This window comes from Salvelinus alpinus, chromosome 28 (assembly GCF_045679555.1).
Source record: "Salvelinus alpinus chromosome 28, SLU_Salpinus.1, whole genome shotgun sequence".
NCBI classification, from domain to species: Eukaryota; Metazoa; Chordata; class Actinopteri; order Salmoniformes; family Salmonidae; genus Salvelinus; species Salvelinus alpinus.
This window is the reverse complement of record NC_092113.1, coordinates 14,403,746-14,425,649: the sequence shown is the minus strand read 5'-3', so window position 1 is coordinate 14,425,649 and position 21,904 is coordinate 14,403,746. Positions and strand designations below refer to the sequence as shown.

Genomic DNA, 21,904 nt, shown 5'->3' with positions numbered 1-21,904 from the left:
CGCAACCTTTGGGTTGCTAGACATTTGCGTTATACACCTACCCATCCACCCTGACCAACTACCTTCTTTTTGTTTTTGCCTTAAATTACCTTCTGTCTTATGTAAACATACCTAGCATAACATAGTGTATCATAATAATTTGTGTATCCCGGATTTACTTTTACTATGTTACGTCTAGTCTATGAGACCAGGCTGGATATAGAGGTAGGAGGGCAACATGATAATTGTGTCCACCCCATTTGTAAATATATAAGTAATACCTGTTTTAATTCACTAGCATTTGGAGAAACGCACAATCAGAGAATTGCATGTTCCTATCCAAAAACCTCAAAAATATTTTGCACAATTTGACCAACTGTCTCTTAAAGTCACTCTTACATTTTTAGATTACTTAATACGGGTACTCCGCTCAAGTAGAAAAAAGTCATCAAAATCGTTGTTTATTCAGTAGTATTATGTATTCACTATTCTCTATTCACTCAATCATAACTCAATATTTATAGAGCATGATTTATGTATTTTTTAAAAGATCTCCTCTCTTAATTCAGAATAGTAGGAGTGAAACATTTAATGCATGGCAATGAGTTTCTCTGTTGTGTGTTTGAGTTTCTCTACTTATTTTTTCTAGGGTTCATAAATCCGGTTGGGCCGGTTTCTTGGGATTTCTGCAGAACCGGAATATCCAGGAAGAACTGGCCCGAGCGTCTGTGTTTGTGTACTCTGGAGGAGGACCGCTCCAACCTGTTCCCAGGGTGGAGATTGGGGGGAGGGGGGAGCGCTCTCCATGCCTCCTTTTCGTCTCTTGCTTTCTCTCTCTGTTGCTCTATCCTTCTCTGGCACTGATCAACCAACTCTCCAGGGCTAAGGACGAGAGGGATTCTGATTCTGATTGGAGCAGAAGCGACAATCGGGTTGTTGATGGTACTGGGAAGAGGTGAGTGAGCCTGCTTTAAGTGTATGTGGGGAGCAGGGGCATGTAAGGTTTGGGCGGGTTGGCAGGTGGGCAGGTGGCAGAAGTAAGGCTGAGCAGGAGAGTCCATTCATTAGCATACAAACAGTAAATCAAGAATGGTTGAAATCCCAGTGTTAAATAAATGAGGGTTAAATTGACTCTACTGGGAGTTATCTGAACCCTCAAGAGAATGATACGCTCCCTGAAGTTAGTGTTGATGACTGTAGTTCATGGGGACGGAGTACTTTTAACTACATTAAGAGTAACCAGAGACAGGGAGTTAAATCTACGGGGTTATCCACAGATGTGGGAGGGGCATCATTGTCATATTTCCCATCATTCTCTTTTGCAGGTTGAGTTTAAAATGTTTTGTTTCAATATCTGTGTTTTCGCATGTACAGTACACTCATTTTATGCTACTGAAATGTTTCTAAACTAATCCAATCTATAAGTAGGTGGATTCATAGCAACCGTTAGCAAGTGCGATAGTTGTTCCAGTTTACATGATGTAGGTAGTCTTCATGTATTGTAAGTTCTTCCCTACACTGACAGGTATTCTAAATGCAAGTTGTGAGTGATGTAGAAGTGCTGGCTATCTTCTTGGAAGTTGGCTTCCAACAGAGATTGGATATCACATTGCAAACCACCATAATGTGACACATTAAGAAATATTCAAATAAGGCTTTACACCCTTATAACTCAAAGGAAGTAAACTAAAAGTGAAGTGTACTCTGCTATAGTTGATTGTTAATTTTAAAAAACACATACAAGTATAATTGGCAAGGGAGTTCATTCAAAACTATACTGAAAAGAGTAAATGGCATTTAGAGTTACATTTAATCAACTCTCTGATAGGTGGATACTTACTCCTTTTAGTGTAATTTTGTACTCCAAAAATATGAACAGACACAAAAGAGGGGTGGGACCATATAAACCCCAAAATAGTGTTACAATGGACTCCATAGGAGTTAAATTAACTCTTGCAATTTTACTGTGCAGGAAAGAACTGTTTCCTTATGTACCCTCATTGAATTCTCATTAGAAATAGAAAAATATAATATTTAGAGAAAGGATGGGTGAATGAGGGATTATCTATAAGATGACGGAGAGGAAGATGTTCTCCATATTAAATTGCATTATTTACAGGACAAATGGCTAGTAGTGTTTATTCATGGTGAAAATACACTTATCTCTAATTGCATCTTGTATGAAAACACAAGGTTTTTTTGTGTTCAATTTGTACCCCTTTTTTGGTATTACGATCTTGTCTCAACGATGCAACTCCCCAACGTGCTCGGGAGAGGCGAAGATCGAGTCATGCGTCCTCCGAAACATGACCCACCAAACTTCGTATCTTAACACCCGCTCACTTAACCCAGAAGCCAGCTGCACCAATGTGTCGGAGGAAACACTGTTCAACTGACGACCGAAGGCAGCCTGCAGGCACCCGGCTCGCCACAAGGAGTCGCTAGAGCGCAGTGAGCCAAGTAAAGCCCCCCAGGCCAAACCCTCCCGACGCTGGGCCAATTGTGCAGCGCTCTATGGGACTCCCGGTCACGGCCGGTAATGATACAGCCTGGGATCAAACCCCAGACTGTGGTGACACCGCAATACTGTGATGCGGAGCCTTAGACCGCTACGCCACTCGGGAGGCCACATAATATGTTTTTAAATGAACAAAACACAGTGTAGGGAAGTGGGCCGGGTTCACATTGATTTTGTCAGATGATGGAATAATGGTTTGTGGATTGACAGTGAGCTAGTGATCCATGTGTTGATTGGGACAGAGTAGGCAGAGCATGAAGGCAGAGCATGAAGGCAGAGCATGAAGGCAGAGCATGAAGGCAGAGCATGAAGGCAGAGCATGAAGGCAACATACACCGGATGTGTGCAGTGAAAGGTGTTGTTTTACAGGGTCAGCCATAGTAGAATGGCGCCCCTGGAGCAAATTAGGGTTAATTGCCTTGCTCAAGGGCACATCGACCTTTCACTTACTGGCCCAACGGAACTGCTAGGCTACCTGCCACCTCACAGTAGCCTGTGCACTTTCTCAGAGCACAAATAATAACATTTTGTGAACATAACCTATTGTTGTGACTATGTCTGTTTCCCAACACTGTGTTGTACAGGATTGCACGATTAAAGGGGCAATCCGGGATCGGTTCATACATTTTTGGACTGGTTAAAACTTGGTTAACTATAATTTTTATGTTATGGATGATCAGTCCTTGCATCCATAGTCTGTTGACCAATATAAGAGTGATTACATTTCTCTGTCCCCATCCCCAGCTGTTACCAATACAAATGGGGGGGTTACCGTTTTCTTGTTTTTAAATTCCTGAAATGCGCCTTTAGTGGAAGGTACTACAGGTGCGCGGGTCAGCTGTTTGTTCACCTACCCACAATTGCTAATAACCCATTGGCAACCGCCCGACTTTATGTGATAAAGTGAAAATCTGAGGCCCACGCCCGACCACTAACCCTCAAAAATAGAAAAGGCGCTGTTTGACAGGGGTTGCAGGATCTTTTTTGTTGCCTGATTTAGATATGTTTCTGCTTATAATTCCCTGGTCAACAGAATAATGTAATAGATCGCCCTGGTCAACAGAATAATGTAATAGATCGCCCTGGTCAACAGAATAATGTAATAGATCGCCCTGGTCAACAGAATAATGTAATAGATCGCCCTGGTCAACAGAATAATGTAATAGATCGACAGAATGAATGCATCTGTAAGGTTTCTCTGTCATCTTTCGCGGAGCAAAGACGTTTAGGGGCTGGGGAGAAAATAGAATAGTGCAACAAAAAAACTGGAAAGATTTTCTGTCAAAATGACAAATGACACCAGTTTGACCAGTTGTAAGGGAAGATAAACCTGTGAAAATCTGATAAGATTCGGCTTGGATGCATATTTTAAGCCTATGTGGTTGAAATACTTTTATTATAGACCTACAGTCATGGCCAAAAGTTTTGAGAATGACACAAATATTAATTTTCACAAAGTCTGCTGCCTCAGTGTCTTTAGATATTTTTGTCAGATGTTACTATGGAATACTGAAGTATAATTACAAGCATTTCATAAGAGTCAAAGGCTTTTATTGACAATTACATGAAGTTGATGCAAAGAGTCAATATTTGCAGTGTTGACCCTTCTTTTTCAAGACCTCTGCAATCCGCCCTGGCATGCTGTCAATTAACTTCTGGGCCACATCCTGACTGATGGCAGCCCATTCTTGCACAATCAACGCTTGGAGTTTGTCAGAATTTGTGGGATTTTGTTTGTCCACCCGCCTCTTGAGGATTGATCACAAGTTCTCAATGGGATTAAGGTCTGGGGAGTTTCCTGGCCATGGACCCAAAATATCGATGTTTTGTTCCCCGAGGCACTTAGTTATCACTTTTGCCTTATGGCAAGGTGCTCCATCATGCTGGAAAAGGCATTGTTCGTCACCAAACTGTTCCTGGATGGTTGGGAGAAGTTGCTCTCGGAGGATGTGTTGGTACCATTCTTTATTCATGGCTGTGTTCTTAGGCAAAATTGTGAGTGAGCCCACTCCCTTGGCTGAGAAGCAACCCCACACATGAATGGTCTCAGGATGCTTTACTGTTGGCATGACACAGGACTGATGGTAGCGCTCACCTTGTCTTCTCCGGACAAGCTTTTTTCCGGATGCCCCAAACAATCGGAAAGGGGATTCATCAGAGAAAATGACTTTACCCCAGTCCTCAGCAGTCCAATCCCTGTACCTTTTGCAGAATATCAGTCTGTCCCTGATGTTTTTCCTGGAGAGAAGTGGCTTCTTTGCTGCCCTTCTTGACACCAGGCCATCCTCCAAAAGTCTTCGCCTCACTGTGCGTGCAGATGCACTCACACCTGCCTGCTGCCATTACTGAGCAAGCTCTATACTGGTGGTGCCCCGATTCCGCAGCTGAATCAACTTTAGGAGACGGTCCTGGCGCTTGCTGGACTTTCTTGGACGCCCTGAAGCCTTCTTCACAACAATTGAACCGCTCTCCTTGAAGTTCTTGATGATCTGATAAATGGTTGATTTAGGTGCAATCTTACTGGCAGCAATATCCTTGCCTGTGAAGCCCTTTTTGTGCAAAACAATGATGATGGCACGTGTTTCCTTGCAGGTAACCATGGTTGACAGAGGAAGAACAATGATTCCAAGCACCACCCTCCTTTTGAAGCTTCCAGTCTGTTATTCGATCTTAATCAGCATGACAGAGTGATCTCCAGCCCTGTCCTCGTCAACACTCACACCTGTGTTAACAAGAGAGTCACTGACATGATGTCAGCTGGTCCTTTTGTGGTAGGGCTGAAATGCAGTGGAAATGTTTTTTGGGGGTTCAGTTCATTTGCATGGCAAAGAGGGACTTTGCAATTAATTGCAATTCATCTGATCACTCTTCATAACATTCTGGAGTATATGCAAATTGCCATAATACAAACTGAGGCAGCAGACTTTGTGAAAATGTATATTTGTGTCATTCTCAAAACCTTTGGCCACGACTACCCATCAAAACAGTTGGCTACAGTTCCCTTGATATGCCATAGGCCTATTTGAAGTCCCGTCTTGTATAGCGCTTCACAATCATCACGTAATCGTCACATAATCATCACAATCATCTTACATAACATAGCTGGCACAACGATCATCCTCTTTTACCACTTCAACAGATATTTTCCTAACAATACTTCCCTTCTCTCCCTTCTCTTTATTTTCAACACTCCTTTCGCAGCTTTCTCTTATTGAATTAAACTTCGACAATGTCCTTTTTGCTCTGTGGTTTGACGTTAGCTTTTTCTGCCCTTTCCCAAAAGCATTATTTGGCGATTGGCTGTGTGGGCTATGTGGCTTGCCTACAGTCAAGCCCTAAAGTTTTGGCTTATGCACTAATACCAGATAGCCTAAAATAATGAGAGAAAAAACCTCAATGTAGCCTATATAAAATGCACAAGAATTATACGTTCATGTTTTTTTTAAAGTATTGTTTCTTTTTAAATCAACCAGCCCACCCGCCCTTCAGCCACACACTATTTAATGACCTTAAACCGGTCCGCCACGCGGATATAGCTGCGGGGACTGGGGGTTATGAGTCAACCCGTACATCACTAGTAGGTACCATATAGCTGCGGGGACTGGGGGTTATGAGTCAACCCGTACATCACTAGTAGGTACCATATAGCTGCGGGGACTGGGGGTTATGAGTCAACCCGTACATCACTAGTAGGTACCATATAGCTGCGGGGACTGGGGGTTATGAGTCAACCCGTACATCACTAGTAGGTACCATATAGCTGCGGGGACTGGGGGTTATGAGTCAACCCGTACACCACTAGTAGGTACCATATAGCTGCGGGGACTGGGGGTTATGAGTCAACCCGTACATCACTAGTAGGTACCATATAGCTGCGGGGACTGGGGGTTATGAGTCAACCCGTACATCACTAGTAGGTACCATATAGCTGCGGGGACTGGGGGTTATGAGTCAACCCGTACATCACTAGTAGGTACCATATAGCTGCGGGGACTGGGGGTTATGAGTCAACCCGTACATCACTAGTAGGTACCATATAGCTGCGGGGACTGGGGGTTATGAGTCAACCCGTACATCACTAGTAGGTACCATATAGCTGCGGGGACTGGGGGTTATGAGTCAACCCGTACACCACTAGTAGGTACCATATAGCTGCGGGGACTGGGGGTTATGAGTCAACCCGTACATCACTAGTAGGTACCATATAGCTGCGGGGACTGGGGGTTATGAGTCAACCCGTACATCACTAGTAGGTACCATATAGCTGCGGGGACTGGGGGTTATGAGTCAACCCGTACACCACTAGTAGGTACCATATAGCTGCGGGGACTGGGGGTTATGAGTCAACCCGTACATCACTAGTAGGTACCATATAGCTGCGGGGACTGGGGGTTATGAGTCAACCCGTACATCACTAGTAGGTACCATATAGCTGCGGGGACTGGGGGTTATGAGTCAACCCGTACATCACTAGTAGGTACCATATAGCTGCGGGGACTGGGGGTTATGAGTCAACCCGTACATCACTAGTAGGTACCATATAGCTGAGTCTATATTTCTATTGATATAGAAAATGTAGCCTTGTTACCGCCACCTGCTGTTTGCATGCATGTATGTGTGTCTATGTGTGAATGCCATTGTGTCTCATTTCAGTAAATGCATGCTAAATCTTTGATTTTTCAGGCTTCATTCACACTTTGAGACTGCATTTCTTTATGTGTGTCACAGACTCTTGAACCACCTCGCGGTATCCTTATACTGTACCCCAACATTCTCTTCTCTAAGTGTCTAGAGCTCTGCAATTCCTACTTTGTTGTGTAAACACCATTATGCAGTGCACAGTTACACAGTAATACAGCTAGTCAGTATCCATTTACAGCAAACAAACAGATATTTACAGGGCATTTCATTAGATACATGTACTTTTGTATGGGTAAATCAGGCCTATTGTTCTGTGAACTTCCTGAATTATCAATAAGAGCAAATTTACCTTTACTTAGATCAAATAAGCGGTTTTAGTCAAAATCCTAATATAGTTGTGTGTAATATACTGTGTTTGTAATGTTCTTGTAGATACAGTGTTGTATAAGTGTGTATGTTACAGTTGAACTGAGAGCTTGTGACGTGCAGTAAAGAAGCCATGAAAGCCAGCCAGCAGTGGAAGACAGGCAGGTCTTCTCTTGCTTCGCTGCAACGTTTGGGACAGTTAGTCAACGTATCCCAACATGCCGAGAGAACGGCTCTGATCGAAATTCAAAATAGTGTTTTCGAATGTGTTGACACACCCTCAAACATCTCATTTTTGTACTGAGATTCTTCGTCATATGGGTGAAAATAAGTACAAAGAAAAAGAAAAAGGGAAGTAGGCAGTAGTCATTACAAATATTTTATATTATAATAATGTGTGTGACTTTAGAGTTGTGCCCACTTCAATATCTCAACAACAACTTCACATGCCCTATGAATGTCCTTGGAATACTGCTTCCCTCAGACATGTTATGCTTCATGGCCCAATTGTGAGGATATCACATGACAGGATTGCATTGTCACCTTACAGCAATATTGAGATTTCACCAAGAATGTTTCATATTCTATGATTTATATATCGACCTCTAGTCTAGATTCTAGAACATAGGAGAGGGAAGTATACAGCTATCAAGTGCTTCTCTCTCTCTCTCTCTCTCTCTCTCTCTCTCTCTCTCTCTCTCTCTCTCTCTCTCTCTCTCTCTCTCTCTCTCTCTCTCTCTCTCTCTCTCTCTCTCTCTCTCTCTCTCTCTCTCTCTCTCTCTCTCTCACACACACACTCACACACACACATAAACACACACACACACACACACATAAACACACACAAATTGAGGCCTTGGGCGCAGTTCTCGGAAAACGTTATAGTTTCCCATATCTCTGTACAAGTTTACCCTCATGTTTGTGCAGGGCACGGCCTTAAGGGCTGCTGTGCAGAATGCACCCTAGCACGCTCTTCTGTAGATCTGAATGTACAGTTAACTATTTTGGTTGGAATATCTTCCCCAGTTGATGACATTGCTGTAGTGGATGACAGCTGAGCGAAAGAGGGGCTCTGTGTCCAGGTCAGCTGTGACAGCCTAGTGTTACCATGGCACTGGAGGGTTTCAACAAGCTCCTCCACAAACTGAGGGAGGCCCATGAGAGAGAAGTCAAAGGTGAGTGAGCTATCCTCCAGCAGTATCAGTGTCACTGATACTCTGAGACGTGAGTCAAAACAAAAGAGTGAATGGACTAACAACTTTATTATGTCTTTGTAACAGCAAATAATGTCTTTGTAATACTGGAAGCTGAGTGTCTGTAATGTGTAGCACTTAACTATGCAAGTATAGCCATGTGGTTCTCGGGAAATCACGCGAAGATTTCCCCGTGATTAGATTTTTTTCATTTTTTACTGTGAAATTTTCACAAGTCAGATGTGTTTCTTTGACACGTGAAGTTTCACATGTACATTTTTCACCTGAAAAACAAACAAACACACATTTATTTGTCACCACTTCCAGCAATATCTGGTCTCCCATCCAGGACCGAACCTGCTTAGGCAAATCAGCAATGGGATGAAGGGTGGTGGTATGTTTCTATGTTGCTAGAATGAATGAGCCAAAACTTACAACTGGAAAGAAATCAATACTTTTGGGTTTATGTTTTGCTTTCAATATCATTATTTTTGTTTGCAATACTAAGAATGTTGATCTCGACATCAGAAGTTTTGTTTGCTATTTACAGTGTTGGGGAAGCCACTCTGAAAATATGGATTACCATTCTATTATTTCACACTGGAAAAGGTTAAACTACACTAAAGTTACATCCAAACTACTTAGTGAAAAATGATCATATCTAAATATGAAATGTCACACACTACACATTGCAAGAATAGATGACTCTGGAGTCAGATGTTAACAGGATGTGTTATTTAGCCTATTGAACACAACTATGTTTCAAGTGAGAATTAGGCAGGTCTGATGCCGTCTTCACCCACGTTTTAGTTTATTTTAGCAAAGAAAAGTAGTGTAAAGTTCCAGTAGATAGCTACACCACTACATGGCAATTGTTTTTAATTAACTACCAAAAATACTACCAAGCTACTGCAGAATTTTGTTAAAGTACTAGTTGATCTACGACTCCCCAACACTGGATATTAATGGCACAAAAGTAACTCACTCACTTGAGGATTGCACAATATAATAACACTATGACTATATTAAAGGTGTTTAAAGTGTCAATCCTTAATTGAAACATTAACAAAGTGCTCTCCCCGCCACAGTTTCGGTAAAAAGCAATGGGGCTGAAAAACAGTATAACTTTACGTCCGTCCCCTCGCCCATACCCCGGCGCGAACCAGGACCCTCTGCACATATCAACAACAGTCACCCACGAAGCATCGTTACCCATCGCTCTACAAACGCAACAACTCAAATCCATAGACTACAATTAACGGACTGACCATCCATGATATCAAAATGATTGTTTAACAATGTTTTTAGGCTATACAGTGTTTGTTTACATTTACATAATTTTCAAAAATTCTGAATATAGGTGGAGTTTTTTTTACATGTGAAACTTTCAATTTGATTTTCACTTTGATGTCTGGAATTGCAAGTTCACTTGAACATTTTTCACATATGAAACTGCAAATTAGATTTTTATATGTGATTGTTTTTTGCATGTGAACGTGCAATTCCACATGTGAGGTGAAAGACATGTAATTCTCCTCACGTGAAAAGGTGGTGTAAACATGTGAACACTAAATTGAATACATGTTAAAAATGTGGTTTCACAAGTAAAATTGAAGCTCAACATGTGAAAACAGCTATTTGACATATTTCTCTCTCTCTCTCTCTCTCTCTCTCTCTCGCGCTCTCGCGCTCTCTCTCTCTCTCTCTCTCTCTCTCTCTCTCTCTCTCTCTCTCTCTCTCTCTCTCTCTCTCTCTCTCTCTCTCTCTCTCTCTCTCTCTCTCTCTCTCTCTCTCTCTCTCTCTCTCTCTCTCTCTCTCTCTCTCTCTCTCTCTCTCTCTCGCTCTCTCTCGCTCTAGGATGGCTAGAGAAATTTCAGGAGCTGAACAATAGAAACAGCTGGTGAGTAAAGCACTTTATTAAAGGTGATATGTTGATATATGGGAGTTGTAGTGATGGCAGTTCTTGGTGTGTTACTCTGAGTAGTGAAACAAAGCAAATGGAAGAGCTGTTTAACAAGAACCAACAGCTGAAAGAGCACCAGCGGTTACTTACAGAAAACATCAAACAGCTGGAAAATAGGTGGGTCCCTCTGTATGTCTCTGTGTTTTGGTATTCTATATTAGTATTTTTAGCTTAACGTTTTATTTTTCACATGCACATGTACAGTGAAATTCTTAACTTGAAACCACGAGAAATATAAAAATAGGGTGTGTGTGTGCTATCTTAACACAATTTGTAGCTGAATGTGTGTCAATGTTTGACCCCCTGGTGACCTCTGTGCTGCAGGTTGAGGGCAGGGCTCTGTGACAGGTGTACTGTCACTCAGGACGTGGCCAAGCGCAGGCAGCAGGAGTATGAGACCTCCCAGATCCAGAGCCTCCATCATATTTCCATCCTGGGTAGCTAGCTAACACATCAACCCCTCCTTCACATGCATCTCAAGCATTGTGTAAAGATCCAACAATAATGCTTATTTTATAGCTACAGTATAGTACTTAAACATTAGCCATGGACTGTGGGTTATTTTGTAGTGGGAAAGATGAACAAAATGAAAAAGGAGAACCAGAGACTGCAAGAAGAAATCAGTCATCTGAGAGGAGCACAAGAGTGAGTTATATGCACTGAGTGTCCAAAATATTATGAACACCTTCTCTTTCCATGACATAGACTGACCAGGTGAATCAAGGTGAAAGCTATGATCCTTTATTGATGTCACTTGATAAATCCACTTCAATCAGTGTAGATGAAGGGGAGGAGACAGGTTAAAGAAGGATTTGTAAGCCTTGAGACAGTTGAGACATGGATTGTGTACAGTGCCTTCAGAAAGTATTCATACCCGTTTACTTGTTCCACATTTTGTTGTGTTACAGCCTGAAATCAACAACAACAACAAAAATTCTCATCCATCTACACACAATACCCCATAATAACAAAGTGATAACATGTTTTTAGACATTTTGGAGAATGTATTGAAAACGAAATACAGAAATGTGTCATTTACATAAGTATTCACACCCGTACTAGTTAGAATCCCCTTTGGCAGCAATTACAGCTGTGAGTCTTTCTGGGTACGTCTCTAAGAGTTTTGCACACCTGGATTGTAAAATATTTGCATTATTATTTTTTAAGTTCTTCAAGCTCTGTCTACTTGGTGGTTGATCATTGCCAGACAGCCATTTTCAAGTCTTGCCATAGATTTTCAAGCTGATTTAAGTCAAAACCTTAACTAAGCCACTCAGGAACATTCCATTTTGTCTTGGTAAGCAATTCCAGTTTAGATTTGGTCTTGCGTTTTAGGTTATTGTCCTGCTGAAATGTGAATTTTTCTCCCAGTGTCTATTGGAAAGCAGACTGAAACAGGTTTTCATCTAGGATTTTGCCTGTGCTTAGCTCCATTCCAGTTCTTTTTGTCCTAAAAAACTGCCTAGTCCTTGTCGATGACAAGCATACGCATAACATGATGCAGCCACCACCATGCTTGAAAATATGAAGAGTGGTACTCAGTGATTTGTGTTGTTGGATTTGCACCAAACATAATGCTTTGTGTTGAGTACATAAAGTACATTTATTAGCATTTTTTTTTGCATTATTTCTTTAGTGCCTTATTGCAAATGGGATGCATGTTTTGGAATATTTGTATTCTGTACAGGCTTCCTTCTTTTCACTCTGTCATTTAGATTAGTATTGTGGAGTAACTACAGTGTTTTTGATCCATCTTCAGTTTTCTCCTATCACAGTATTTAAACGATGTAATTGTTTTAAAGTCACCATTGGCCTCATGGTGAAATCCCTGAGCGGTTTCCTTCCTCTCCGGCAACTGAGTTAGGAAGGACCCCTGTATCTCTGTAGTGACTGGATGTATTGATACACCATCCAAAGTGTAATTAATAACTTCACTATGCTCAAAGGGATATTCAGTGTCTGCTTTTAAATGTTTTACCCATCTACCAATAGGTGCCCTTCTTTGCAAGGCATTGCAAAACCTCACTGGTCTTTGTGGTTAAATCTGTGTTTGAATTTCACTGCTTGACTGAGGGACCTTACAGATAATTATGTGTGTGGTACACAAGTAGTCACAAAAAAATCATGTTAAACACTATTATTGCACACAGAGTGAGTCCATGCAACTTATTATGTGACTTGTTAAGCACATGTTTACTCCTGAACTTATTTAGGCTTGCCATAACAAAGGGGTTGAATACTTATTAACTCAAGACATTTCAGCATTTCGTTTTAAATTAATTTGTAAAAAATTCTAAAAACATAATTCCACTTTGACATTATGGAGTATCGTGTGAAGACAAGTGACACAAAATCTCAATTGAATCCATTTATTTTAAAATCATGCTCTAACACAACAACATGTGGAAAAGTTTAAGGGTTGTGAATACTTTCTGAACACACTGTATGTGTGCCATTCAGAGGGTGAATGGGCAAGATAAAAGATTTAAGTGCCTTTGAACGGGGTATGGTAGTAGGTGCCAGGCGCACCGGTTTGTGTCAAGAGCTGCAATACTTGGGAGTTTTTCACGCTCAACAGTTTCCCGTTTGTATCAAGAATGGGCCAACACCCAAAGGACATCCAGCCAACTTGACACAACTGTGGGAAGCATTGGAGTCAACATAGGCCAGCATCTCTGTGGAAAGCTTTCGACACCTTGTAGAGTCCATGCCTCGAAGAATTGAGGCTGTTCTTAGGGCAAAAGGGGGGTGGAGGTGCAAATCAATATTAGGAAGATTATCTTATCGTTTTGTATACACAGCCAATGTTTTATTACAACTGAGCCTATTGTTGTGTGTAACTTTGTGTGAATACATGTGATTTTGTCTTGTTAGTTGGAGCATAACATTCTTGTCATTTCAGAGGTCAGAGTGGACATTCCTCCTCCCAGGATGCAACCCCGGAGGTCAGGCCGTCTGCTGACATTTCACCTTCTGCTGTGCCACACACCACAGCCATCAGGTCTCTCAGCCAGCCACCAGAGGGCGCCACTGCGGGGCTGTCCATAGTCAATACTGAGATGGGCCACAGACGTTCCTTTGGAGCTGACGGTGAGAGGAAAGAATACACTTCTCATCATGAACTTAAAGTATTTAGAGTCAATTAATGATAACTCATCATTATCACCAGTATAATCATCAGGATTTATTTTCTTCTTTGGGCTTTTTGACAAAATAGAGACACTACTTGAACATAGACATGTGAAGGGATGGAATGGAAAACAATCCTATGTAAGTGATTTTGTTTGTCTTAAAAACAAATCATTAGCTGAGCTGAAAGTCAAAATGTCCCCTCTCAGCCACCATCTCCCTTCTTAACGCACACAGAAATCCCATAAGCCTCTATCCATGTCCACTCCCATCCCACAAGCATTGAGGCCAGAGCAAAGTACAGCCAGAGGCAACACTGGGGAGAAGAGGTGAGCAAGTGAGGCAATAACAGCAAAAGATAGAGAAAAGAGAAGCACGTTTACCTTATAACCTTTTCCTCTCTTCCCTCTCTTTCTCCTCTTCCCCCATCCTTCCCTTCTCTTAGAGTCCATAGTGTGGAAACAATTGGCCAGCAGCGCTACCCTGTCGCTCCCTACATTCCCCCCCACCTGTTTGTCCTGAAGAACAACCCTCTCCCTTCTTCCTCCTCTTTATCCTCCTCCTCTCTACTTGGAGATGAGAAGCAAAAATGTGACCTGGTCCATGCCCCGGTCCCCTACCGTCCGTTTCCTATCAAGAGTGCCCATCTCTCTGTCCCCTGGCCCCTGCCCGAGCACTCTGATTGGGGCACCCTGCCCACCTCTGTTGGCGATGGCCTGGTGGTCCACCCCAACCCTAACCCCAACTTCCAGACCTTCCACCAGCAGAGCAGCAGCAACACCCAGAGCATGGGGCAGAGCACTGGGCAGGCCTGGCCCAAGCCTGGGAAGAGCTCAGCCACACGGGTCCAGGACCAGGACAGACGGGGGGTGCAGAACCCATGTCGGGATGTGGTGGTGCAGCCAGAAAGGGTGTTTGGGGAGGGACTGAAAGGGGCTGACTCTCCTCTGGACCTGTCTGGTCCTGGGAGGTTCAAAAGCAGTAAGTCACCACAGGACAGCAAGCCCAGCCCCACACTGCAGGATGTGTACATAGAGGGAGAGACATCTAACAGGGCCACGAGGACAGACTCCTCCCCACAGATTCAGGACAGTCCTCCCTCTTCCTCTTCTTTTCCACCTGCTCCTCCCTCATCCTCCTCTTCTACACCTCTCTCCAGCCAACAGAGGCAAAGCCCCAGTGATCACAACCTCAAGGTACTTTACGGAAGCATTCCTGTCAATGAACGTGTGAAATAGACAAGCAACACACACCAGTGGTTTTTTTCATGACCATGGCATTATTCCTATCTATTACAGCATGTTGGATGACTGTCATTCACACTCCATTCACCCATTTCAATGTAACATTGATAGGTTTAGGCTACTACATGATACTTGAATTCACCCTATACCCATCATGAGGTTGCTACAACCTAGCCTATGAATGAAAGTTTACAACGTAGGTGCACACATGTCGAGAGAAAAATTTGAGATGACAGACAGTGACACATGGACAGACAGTGACTCATTCAATACCGCCTTGCACACTCTTGCCTACATCTAGCTTATTTAGGGTGTAATCATTAGTCCAACAGTTGCAAACGCACATTTTTATTGGACAAATGCAAGTTTTTATTGGACAAATGCAGGTATTTTTATCCCCGTTTCGTTTGCTTCCGTTTAAGAAACGTTTTTCAACAGAATCGGCGGAATGAATACATCCCTGATCACACATAAACACAGTTCACTTTCATAGCAGCCACATTGTATTCCTTCTCGCCTCTATGCGCTCTCCTCCTCTCACCTTTTCCCTTTGTTTGTGGACTTCAATGAACAACACATCAGATGTATGTCACCAGACCCAAAAAACTTTCCAAGCCAAATCATGTCATAACCGCTACACACAGCCTACATCGTTGTCCCCATATTAGCTAAAGTAACGTCCTAGTCAACATAGCAAATAGAACTAATGTGTTAGTAAACCCGCTACAATCATGCAGTAACGTTACAGTGTATATAGGCAGTAAGCAGTTACACCGGCTAACCCCGGTGGAAATAAATTATTAAACCAAAAGCTTAATTTGACTTGGAAGAGTTCCAGTGTTGGAAAGTCATAGCCAGCTAGCTAACATAGCATCCCTCTGTTTGAGCCGGGTGTTACAGTAACTAAACTAGCCAGCTGCATTTGCTAGCTAAGTAAGTGAAACTGAGTCAATTACGCACCACATTTTATGCACTGCAGTGCTAGCTAGCTGTAGCTTATGCTTTCAGTACTAGACTAATTCTCTGATCCTTTGATTGGGTGGACAACATGTCAGTTCATGCTGCATGAGCTCTGATAGGTTGGAGGATGTCTTCCAGAAGTTGTAATAATTACTATGGAAGTCTATGGAAGGGGATGAGAAGCATGAGCCTTCTAGGTTTTGTATTGAAGTCAATGCACCAAAAGGAGGATGGAAGCTAGCTGTCCTCCGGCTACACCATGGTGCTACCCAACAGAGTGCTGTTGATGCTACTGTCGACCTTCATTTTAAAACAGTGTGTTTTAATAAATTATTTGGTGATGTGTGAATAGTTAGTATAGTATAGTTAGTATAGTTTTATCTAAAAAGGATGACTTTTTCAATATTTTTCCATTTACATTTTTTTGAAATTCACTGAGGAGGATGGTCCTCCCCTTCCTCCTCTGAGGACCCCCCACTGACACACACGTGTGTGATTTAGTAATGTGATATGTCTAACCCCATCCACAGGAGGGAGGGCAATCAGAGATGGAGGAAGCTGACGGGAAAGCAGATAAAAGAACAGGAAGGGACTCTGAGGACAGGAAAGGCCCTGTTCTGACCATCTCAATGCGTCCAGGTACAGAACACTGCGACAAGGCTGAATGTGTATGTGTAGAAGTACAAGTACATATAAAAATAATAATAAATTTTATTTGGACCTTTCAAGATACACAAGGAAATAATAAAATATTAAATATAAACATGTCTATTACAAAAAGTAGCATGGCTCCCAAAAAAGTTCCTATTTTGTCCTCACTTGCTTCTGTATTGTTGCCGCAATCAAGGGGGAGGCCGATGACATCAGACTGCACCATCAGACCAACTCCTTGAATTGTCAAACCCTTGAATTTCTAAAAAACACTATTAACACTGTTGAAATGAAATCTTATTACTTTATTTTTCTTTTCTCTGCCTCATTCTGGAACCACCTCATTGCCGCAACTTAATTTCAAGGAAAGTCACGTTTGCAATCATATCATGTGAAACAACGTGTGGGAACTCAGGTTGGAAAAGTCCATTATTATGAACCAGTCCGTGGGTGGAATAGCCCATTATTATGAACTAGTCAGGGTGGAATAGTCCATTATTATGAACCAGTCAGGGTGGAACAGTACATTACTATGCACCAGTCAGGGTGGAATAGTCCATTATTATGAACCAGTCAGGGTGGAACAGTACATTACTATGCACCAGTCAGGGTGGAATAGTCCATTATTATGAACCAGTCCGTGGGTGGAATAGCCCATTATTATGAACTAGTCAGGGTGGAATAGTCCATTATTATGAACCAGTCAGGGTGGAACAGTACATTACTATGCACCAGTCAGGGTGGAATAGTCCATTATTATGAACCAGTCAGGGTGGAATAGTCCATTATTATGAACCAGTCAGGGTGGAATAGTCCATTATTATGAACCAGTCAGGGTGGAATAGTCCATTATTATGAACCAGTCAGGGTGGAATAGTCCATTATTATGAACCAGTCCGTAGGTGATTAATGATACTTGTTTCTACTATTATGAGATTATATGAATATTGATATGAGGACCTCGAGCGGCGCATGGGGGGGTGGGGGAGGGGGGCTCAAAAGGAGAAATTATTTAATGATGTAAGGCCTGAGGCAATTGCCACGTCTGCCCAGTCTGCCCCTGGGTGCAGGTGAGGAATCTCTCGGCTGAGTTCTGGATGTACTGAAGTTTTTTGAGGGAGATGGTATGGAGTCCATACAGGAGAGCATTGCAACAGTCCAGGTGTGAGGTAAAATAGGCATGTACAGATGTAGGATCTTAATTCGAGCCAGTTTGCTACAGCAGGGCAATAATCCTGCAGCAACAGGAAGTGTGAATTATTATGTGGATTATAATTAATGGCTCTTTCTGTAGGGGTTGTTAAATTTTTTGTAAGGGAAAATCAACCCTGACATTTCGGAGTGGAAATTACATAATGCAAAAGCTTTTTAAAACCTCAAATACACTAAAAGTTATCCTACAACAGGGTGATCAAATTAACATCCTACACCTGTATAATGGTTTCAGCAATTGAGTTTCCAAGGGAGGGAAGGAGTCTGGCAATGTTCTTGAGATGGTGGAAGGCAGATTTTGTGAGTTTTTAATGTGGGCATCAAAGGAGGGTGAAGAATCGAGAATGATCCCCAGATTCTTCACCTAGGAGGCAGGACGGATAGAGCAGATGTCGATGTTAAGCTCGAACTCCTCCACCTTCTTCAGGAGAAATCTGGGGTCCACCAACATGGCATCTGTCTTATCGCTGTTGAGCTTCAGGAAGTTTGAACTCATCCATGATTTTATTTCTTGAGTGATGATGGGGGAGGTCAGAGGTGGGTTTGGAGTGAACATAGATTTGCATGTCATCAGCGTAACAGTGGGATTGCAGACCGTATTGATGGATGATTTGGCCGAGGGGTAGGATGTACATGATGAAAAGGAGAGGCCCTAGGTCTGAGCCTTGGGGGACTCCCTGGCGGACAGCATAATGGGCGGATTTGAAGTGTCCCAGGGTCACTAACTGCTGCCTGTCCAACAGGTAGGACCTGAACTAGGCTAGAGCTGTTCCGATAATTACCCGAGGCCTCTCCATTCTTTCAAGGAGGATGGAATGGAAAACTGTGTCAAAGGCAGCCGATAAGTTCAGTAGGATGAGGAGGTTTAGATTGCTAGAGTCAGCCAGAGTAATCTACTAGTAGTAGAGATCGTTTACCACTTGAACCAGAGCCGTTTCCATGCTGTGATTGGCCCTAAACCCTGATTGAAGAGGCTCAAAGAGGTTATTGGAAGCCATGTGCTAATGGAGTTGGGAAGGTACATTGGCCATGAAGGGAATGTTGGATATTAGCTTGTAGTTGTTGAGGTTAGCTGGGTCAAGTCCTTGTTTTTTCACAATGGGTGGGACAGCAGCCAGTTTGAGATCAGGAGGAACAGTGTCAAAACAGAAGGACACATTAACAACCGTGAGGGGAGAGATTGCAGGAAGACATGTCTTGACTAGGGAAGTGGGCATAGGATCAAGTGAGCAGGTTGAAGCTTTGGATTTGCTGACTAGACCACAGATGAACTCAGCATCAAGAGGGGAGAAGGCGGAGAGGGAGGAAATGGTTGCTGAGTCGAGGCTATGGAGGGAGCTCACTCAGTGGACTTTGTTTGAGCTGTATCTATTTCAGTGTCTATTTTGTTTTGGAAGATGTCCAGCTACTGATGACAGAGGTCAGCTGAAGCATTGAGGGGGGAGTCATTCTGTGGCTGTAGTACTGTAGCTTTTTGATTGTGGAGAAGAAAACTCTCAGGTTATTATGACCTTTACTGATTATGTTTGAGTAGTGGGTAGACTTGGTCTTGTGGAGAGCATCTTTGTAGTTTGAGACATGTTCCTTATATGCATGTACTGTGAGCCCTGTTTTCTTATCCAGCCATTCCAGCTGGTGGCCGGCAGCCTTCGTGGTACGTAGTTTGGGTGTGTACCAGGGTGAAGACTGGGAGAAACAATTTTTTTGTTTGATATGTTTCTCTGTAATTACAGTGGTGCTCCTTGAGGCTCTGAATTATGGATTACAGAATAATCTTTACTCCAACGGCAAGGCAAGTGTCTACTCTCCCTATATGTCCACAGTCTGTAAACTGAAACTGATTTGAGGTTATTGACAGTTAGTGTCTTGTCATTGTTTGACATTTACAGTCAGCCCAAGGCACTGCTGCAGGGAGCAACTCAGACGACCTGGAAGTGGAGAGCAGTCTGTCTGGGTCAGAGAGCAGCCAGAGTTCCAAGAGGAAGTGGACTAGGCTGGACACAGACACAGAGGGTAAGGATGGATAGAGAGAGGGGGGAGAAGGGGAAGAGAAAGAGGGAGAGAGAGCGAGAGAGAAAGTGAAAGAGAAATAGATAGAAAGATCACACATGAAGTCAAATGTGTGTCTTGTATCAAGCTGTGGGTTTCTTTTCTCTTGTTCTCCTCTAGTTCCTCATCAGAAGGAAAAGAGGATCAACCTTCTCAGTACAGTAACTGGGCAAGAGCCCACCGAAGTGACACAGATGACCGGTCAAGGATAAAATCACACAGGTCTGTAGCTCACACGCACTATACTGTGCTTACTGAATGTCTGAGAAGTTGCCAGAATGTCACAACGAGATGCAAACACATAATTGTCAGTAGAATGTGTTATTTTCACAGGAAATGTCCCTCACCTAAGAATAGAGTAAAAGAGAGGGTGGGGGTAGTGAGACCAACTGTGCATCAAAATATTGTCTTCATATAAAGCCCTTGGCCTGTAGCTCTGTGTTGCTGAAACACGGGTTGAATGACATTTATTAAGAGAGTAAAAGAAGAACTACACTTAGACCTCAACCTCTTTTTGTTGTTCCTCTTCCCTCAGCCATGTGACGTTCGATGTAAAAAAGGATCAAGGCATTGTGGTCCCCAGGAGGACCTCTATCGGCTGTATTCCACCCTCCTCACCAGCCCTCAGTGCAATGAAGATGTCTGCCTCGCTGGAACTGGAGCAGAGGGACAGACAGTGTCAAAGACTTGAACAGAACTTCTTCCATCTGACTGTTGTCCTTTCAGTAGAGGCTTCTTGCTAGTGGGCGTTATGCATTTCAATGGAATAACCTTGATAATGACTAGCTAGATAATAACCTTGTGATTAATATTCAATTATCCTCCAACTGATAAAGAATGTATTTCACGCTGACTTCCCAGCATTGCTGTTGTCTCAGAAGGCCAAACAGGGGCAGTTGACACTGTACTAGAGCACCTACTTTATCTCTCGCTCTCTCTCTCTCTGTAACACCTATCTCTACTTCTCTCTCACACTAATCTTGTTCTCTCATACATATTCATACATTTCTACTTCGTGGCAGAACTGTCAACTCCGCCTGGCTATTTTTGTCACAAATTGTTCTCAACCCCGTCCCCAAACGTTCTTCTTCCTCTTTTTGTTTTTCAGAAAGCACATATCTTGCAACTCTTAACTTTCCACTTGCAGCTGCCAAAAAAGTTTGTGTTAATGTGGTGGGGTGATGTGATGTGGGGGGTAAGAGTGTGGAGGGGGGGACAACACGACTGTTCTGAAGCCATTATGGACTCTCGTTGATCTCTGCTTTTTTACTAATCTCATTAGAGTCCACGATGTTCATTGTCAGTAGGCAACTATGTGAACTTAGTGCACTCAGCGTTGGAGAAAGCTCTGAGAGACACTGCTCTACCATGTTTACTCCGCATAAAAATCTGTTCTCAATATGTGACATTGGGATATTATACACTTATGCTATGGTTCACCTTTGTTTTTCCAATGAAGGTAAATAATCTTCAAACTCTTAGAGACACTGTTGTGTACTAGCTATAAAATCAATATTGAATCTGTAATAAAAAAAAGCAGTCTGAATATGCAGTATACCTTAACAATGTGATGAAAAATAAAACATGGTTATTTGGATTATAAAACTGTCTGGAAACATGTCTTTGGTCCAGGATGTTATGCAAAGTGACCATGTAGTCATGACCAGACCAACAGTGTGGAAATCCCTCCTATGATGCTGTGATCATCCGGGAAGCCAACACCCCAACCCAGTCACAGGAAGTCAACACCACAGTGAACACAGAGATGTGGGCTTTCTGGCTTTTCCATCACCTATCACTAGGTCTTTTTCAAATCAATATATGATAGTTTCATATGGTGGAAATATTTCAAATTTTCTAACATTTTAGATATCTGTTCAAATTGAACATCTCGCGTCAATCACGTCAAATATAATAAATAGTGTAGGTATTATTGGCACAGTCACAGTAAGATTTGTATACAGACAACAACACACATAATTGCATGAGTCATTTTATA

General features: G+C 42.6%; 1 protein-coding gene across 2 annotated transcripts; it reads left to right on the top strand.

The window, feature by feature from the left end:
• Positions 1 to 809: 809 nt before the first annotated feature.
• LOC139557240 (nucleolar and coiled-body phosphoprotein 1-like) lies at positions 810 to 21,510 on the top strand. Of its 2 annotated transcripts, XM_071371771.1 has the most exons (15): positions 810 to 934; positions 8,531 to 8,679; positions 10,555 to 10,597; positions 10,682 to 10,777; positions 10,985 to 11,097; positions 11,230 to 11,305; positions 13,563 to 13,750; positions 13,878 to 13,930; positions 14,027 to 14,118; positions 14,235 to 14,985; positions 16,524 to 16,632; positions 19,590 to 19,648; positions 19,746 to 19,869; positions 20,026 to 20,127; positions 20,441 to 21,510. In XM_071371771.1, the coding sequence occupies exons 2-14, from the start codon at positions 8,613 to 8,615 to the stop codon at positions 20,115 to 20,117; spliced, it is 1,863 nt and encodes a 620-aa protein (XP_071227872.1). In that variant the 5' UTR covers positions 810 to 934; positions 8,531 to 8,612; the 3' UTR covers positions 20,118 to 20,127; positions 20,441 to 21,510. The 2 variants fall into 2 exon arrangements, 1 of the variants encoding a protein (XP_071227872.1); XR_011671352.1 differs by lacking the exon at positions 19,590 to 19,648.
• The last annotated feature ends 394 nt before the right edge of the window (positions 21,511 to 21,904 follow it).

Excerpts from the sequence above, each read along its gene's own strand:
- LOC139557240 (XM_071371771.1), top strand. The coding sequence starts at position 8,613 with ATGGCACTGGAGGGTTTCAACAAGCTCCTCCACAAACTGAGGGAGGCC. Across the intron at positions 10,778-10,984 it reads ATCAAACAGCTGGAAAATAG|GTTGAGGGCAGGGCTCTGTG; the intron begins GTGGGTCCCTCT and ends TCTGTGCTGCAG. Across the intron at positions 19,870-20,025 it reads GCTGGACACAGACACAGAGG|TTCCTCATCAGAAGGAAAAG; the intron begins GTAAGGATGGAT and ends GTTCTCCTCTAG.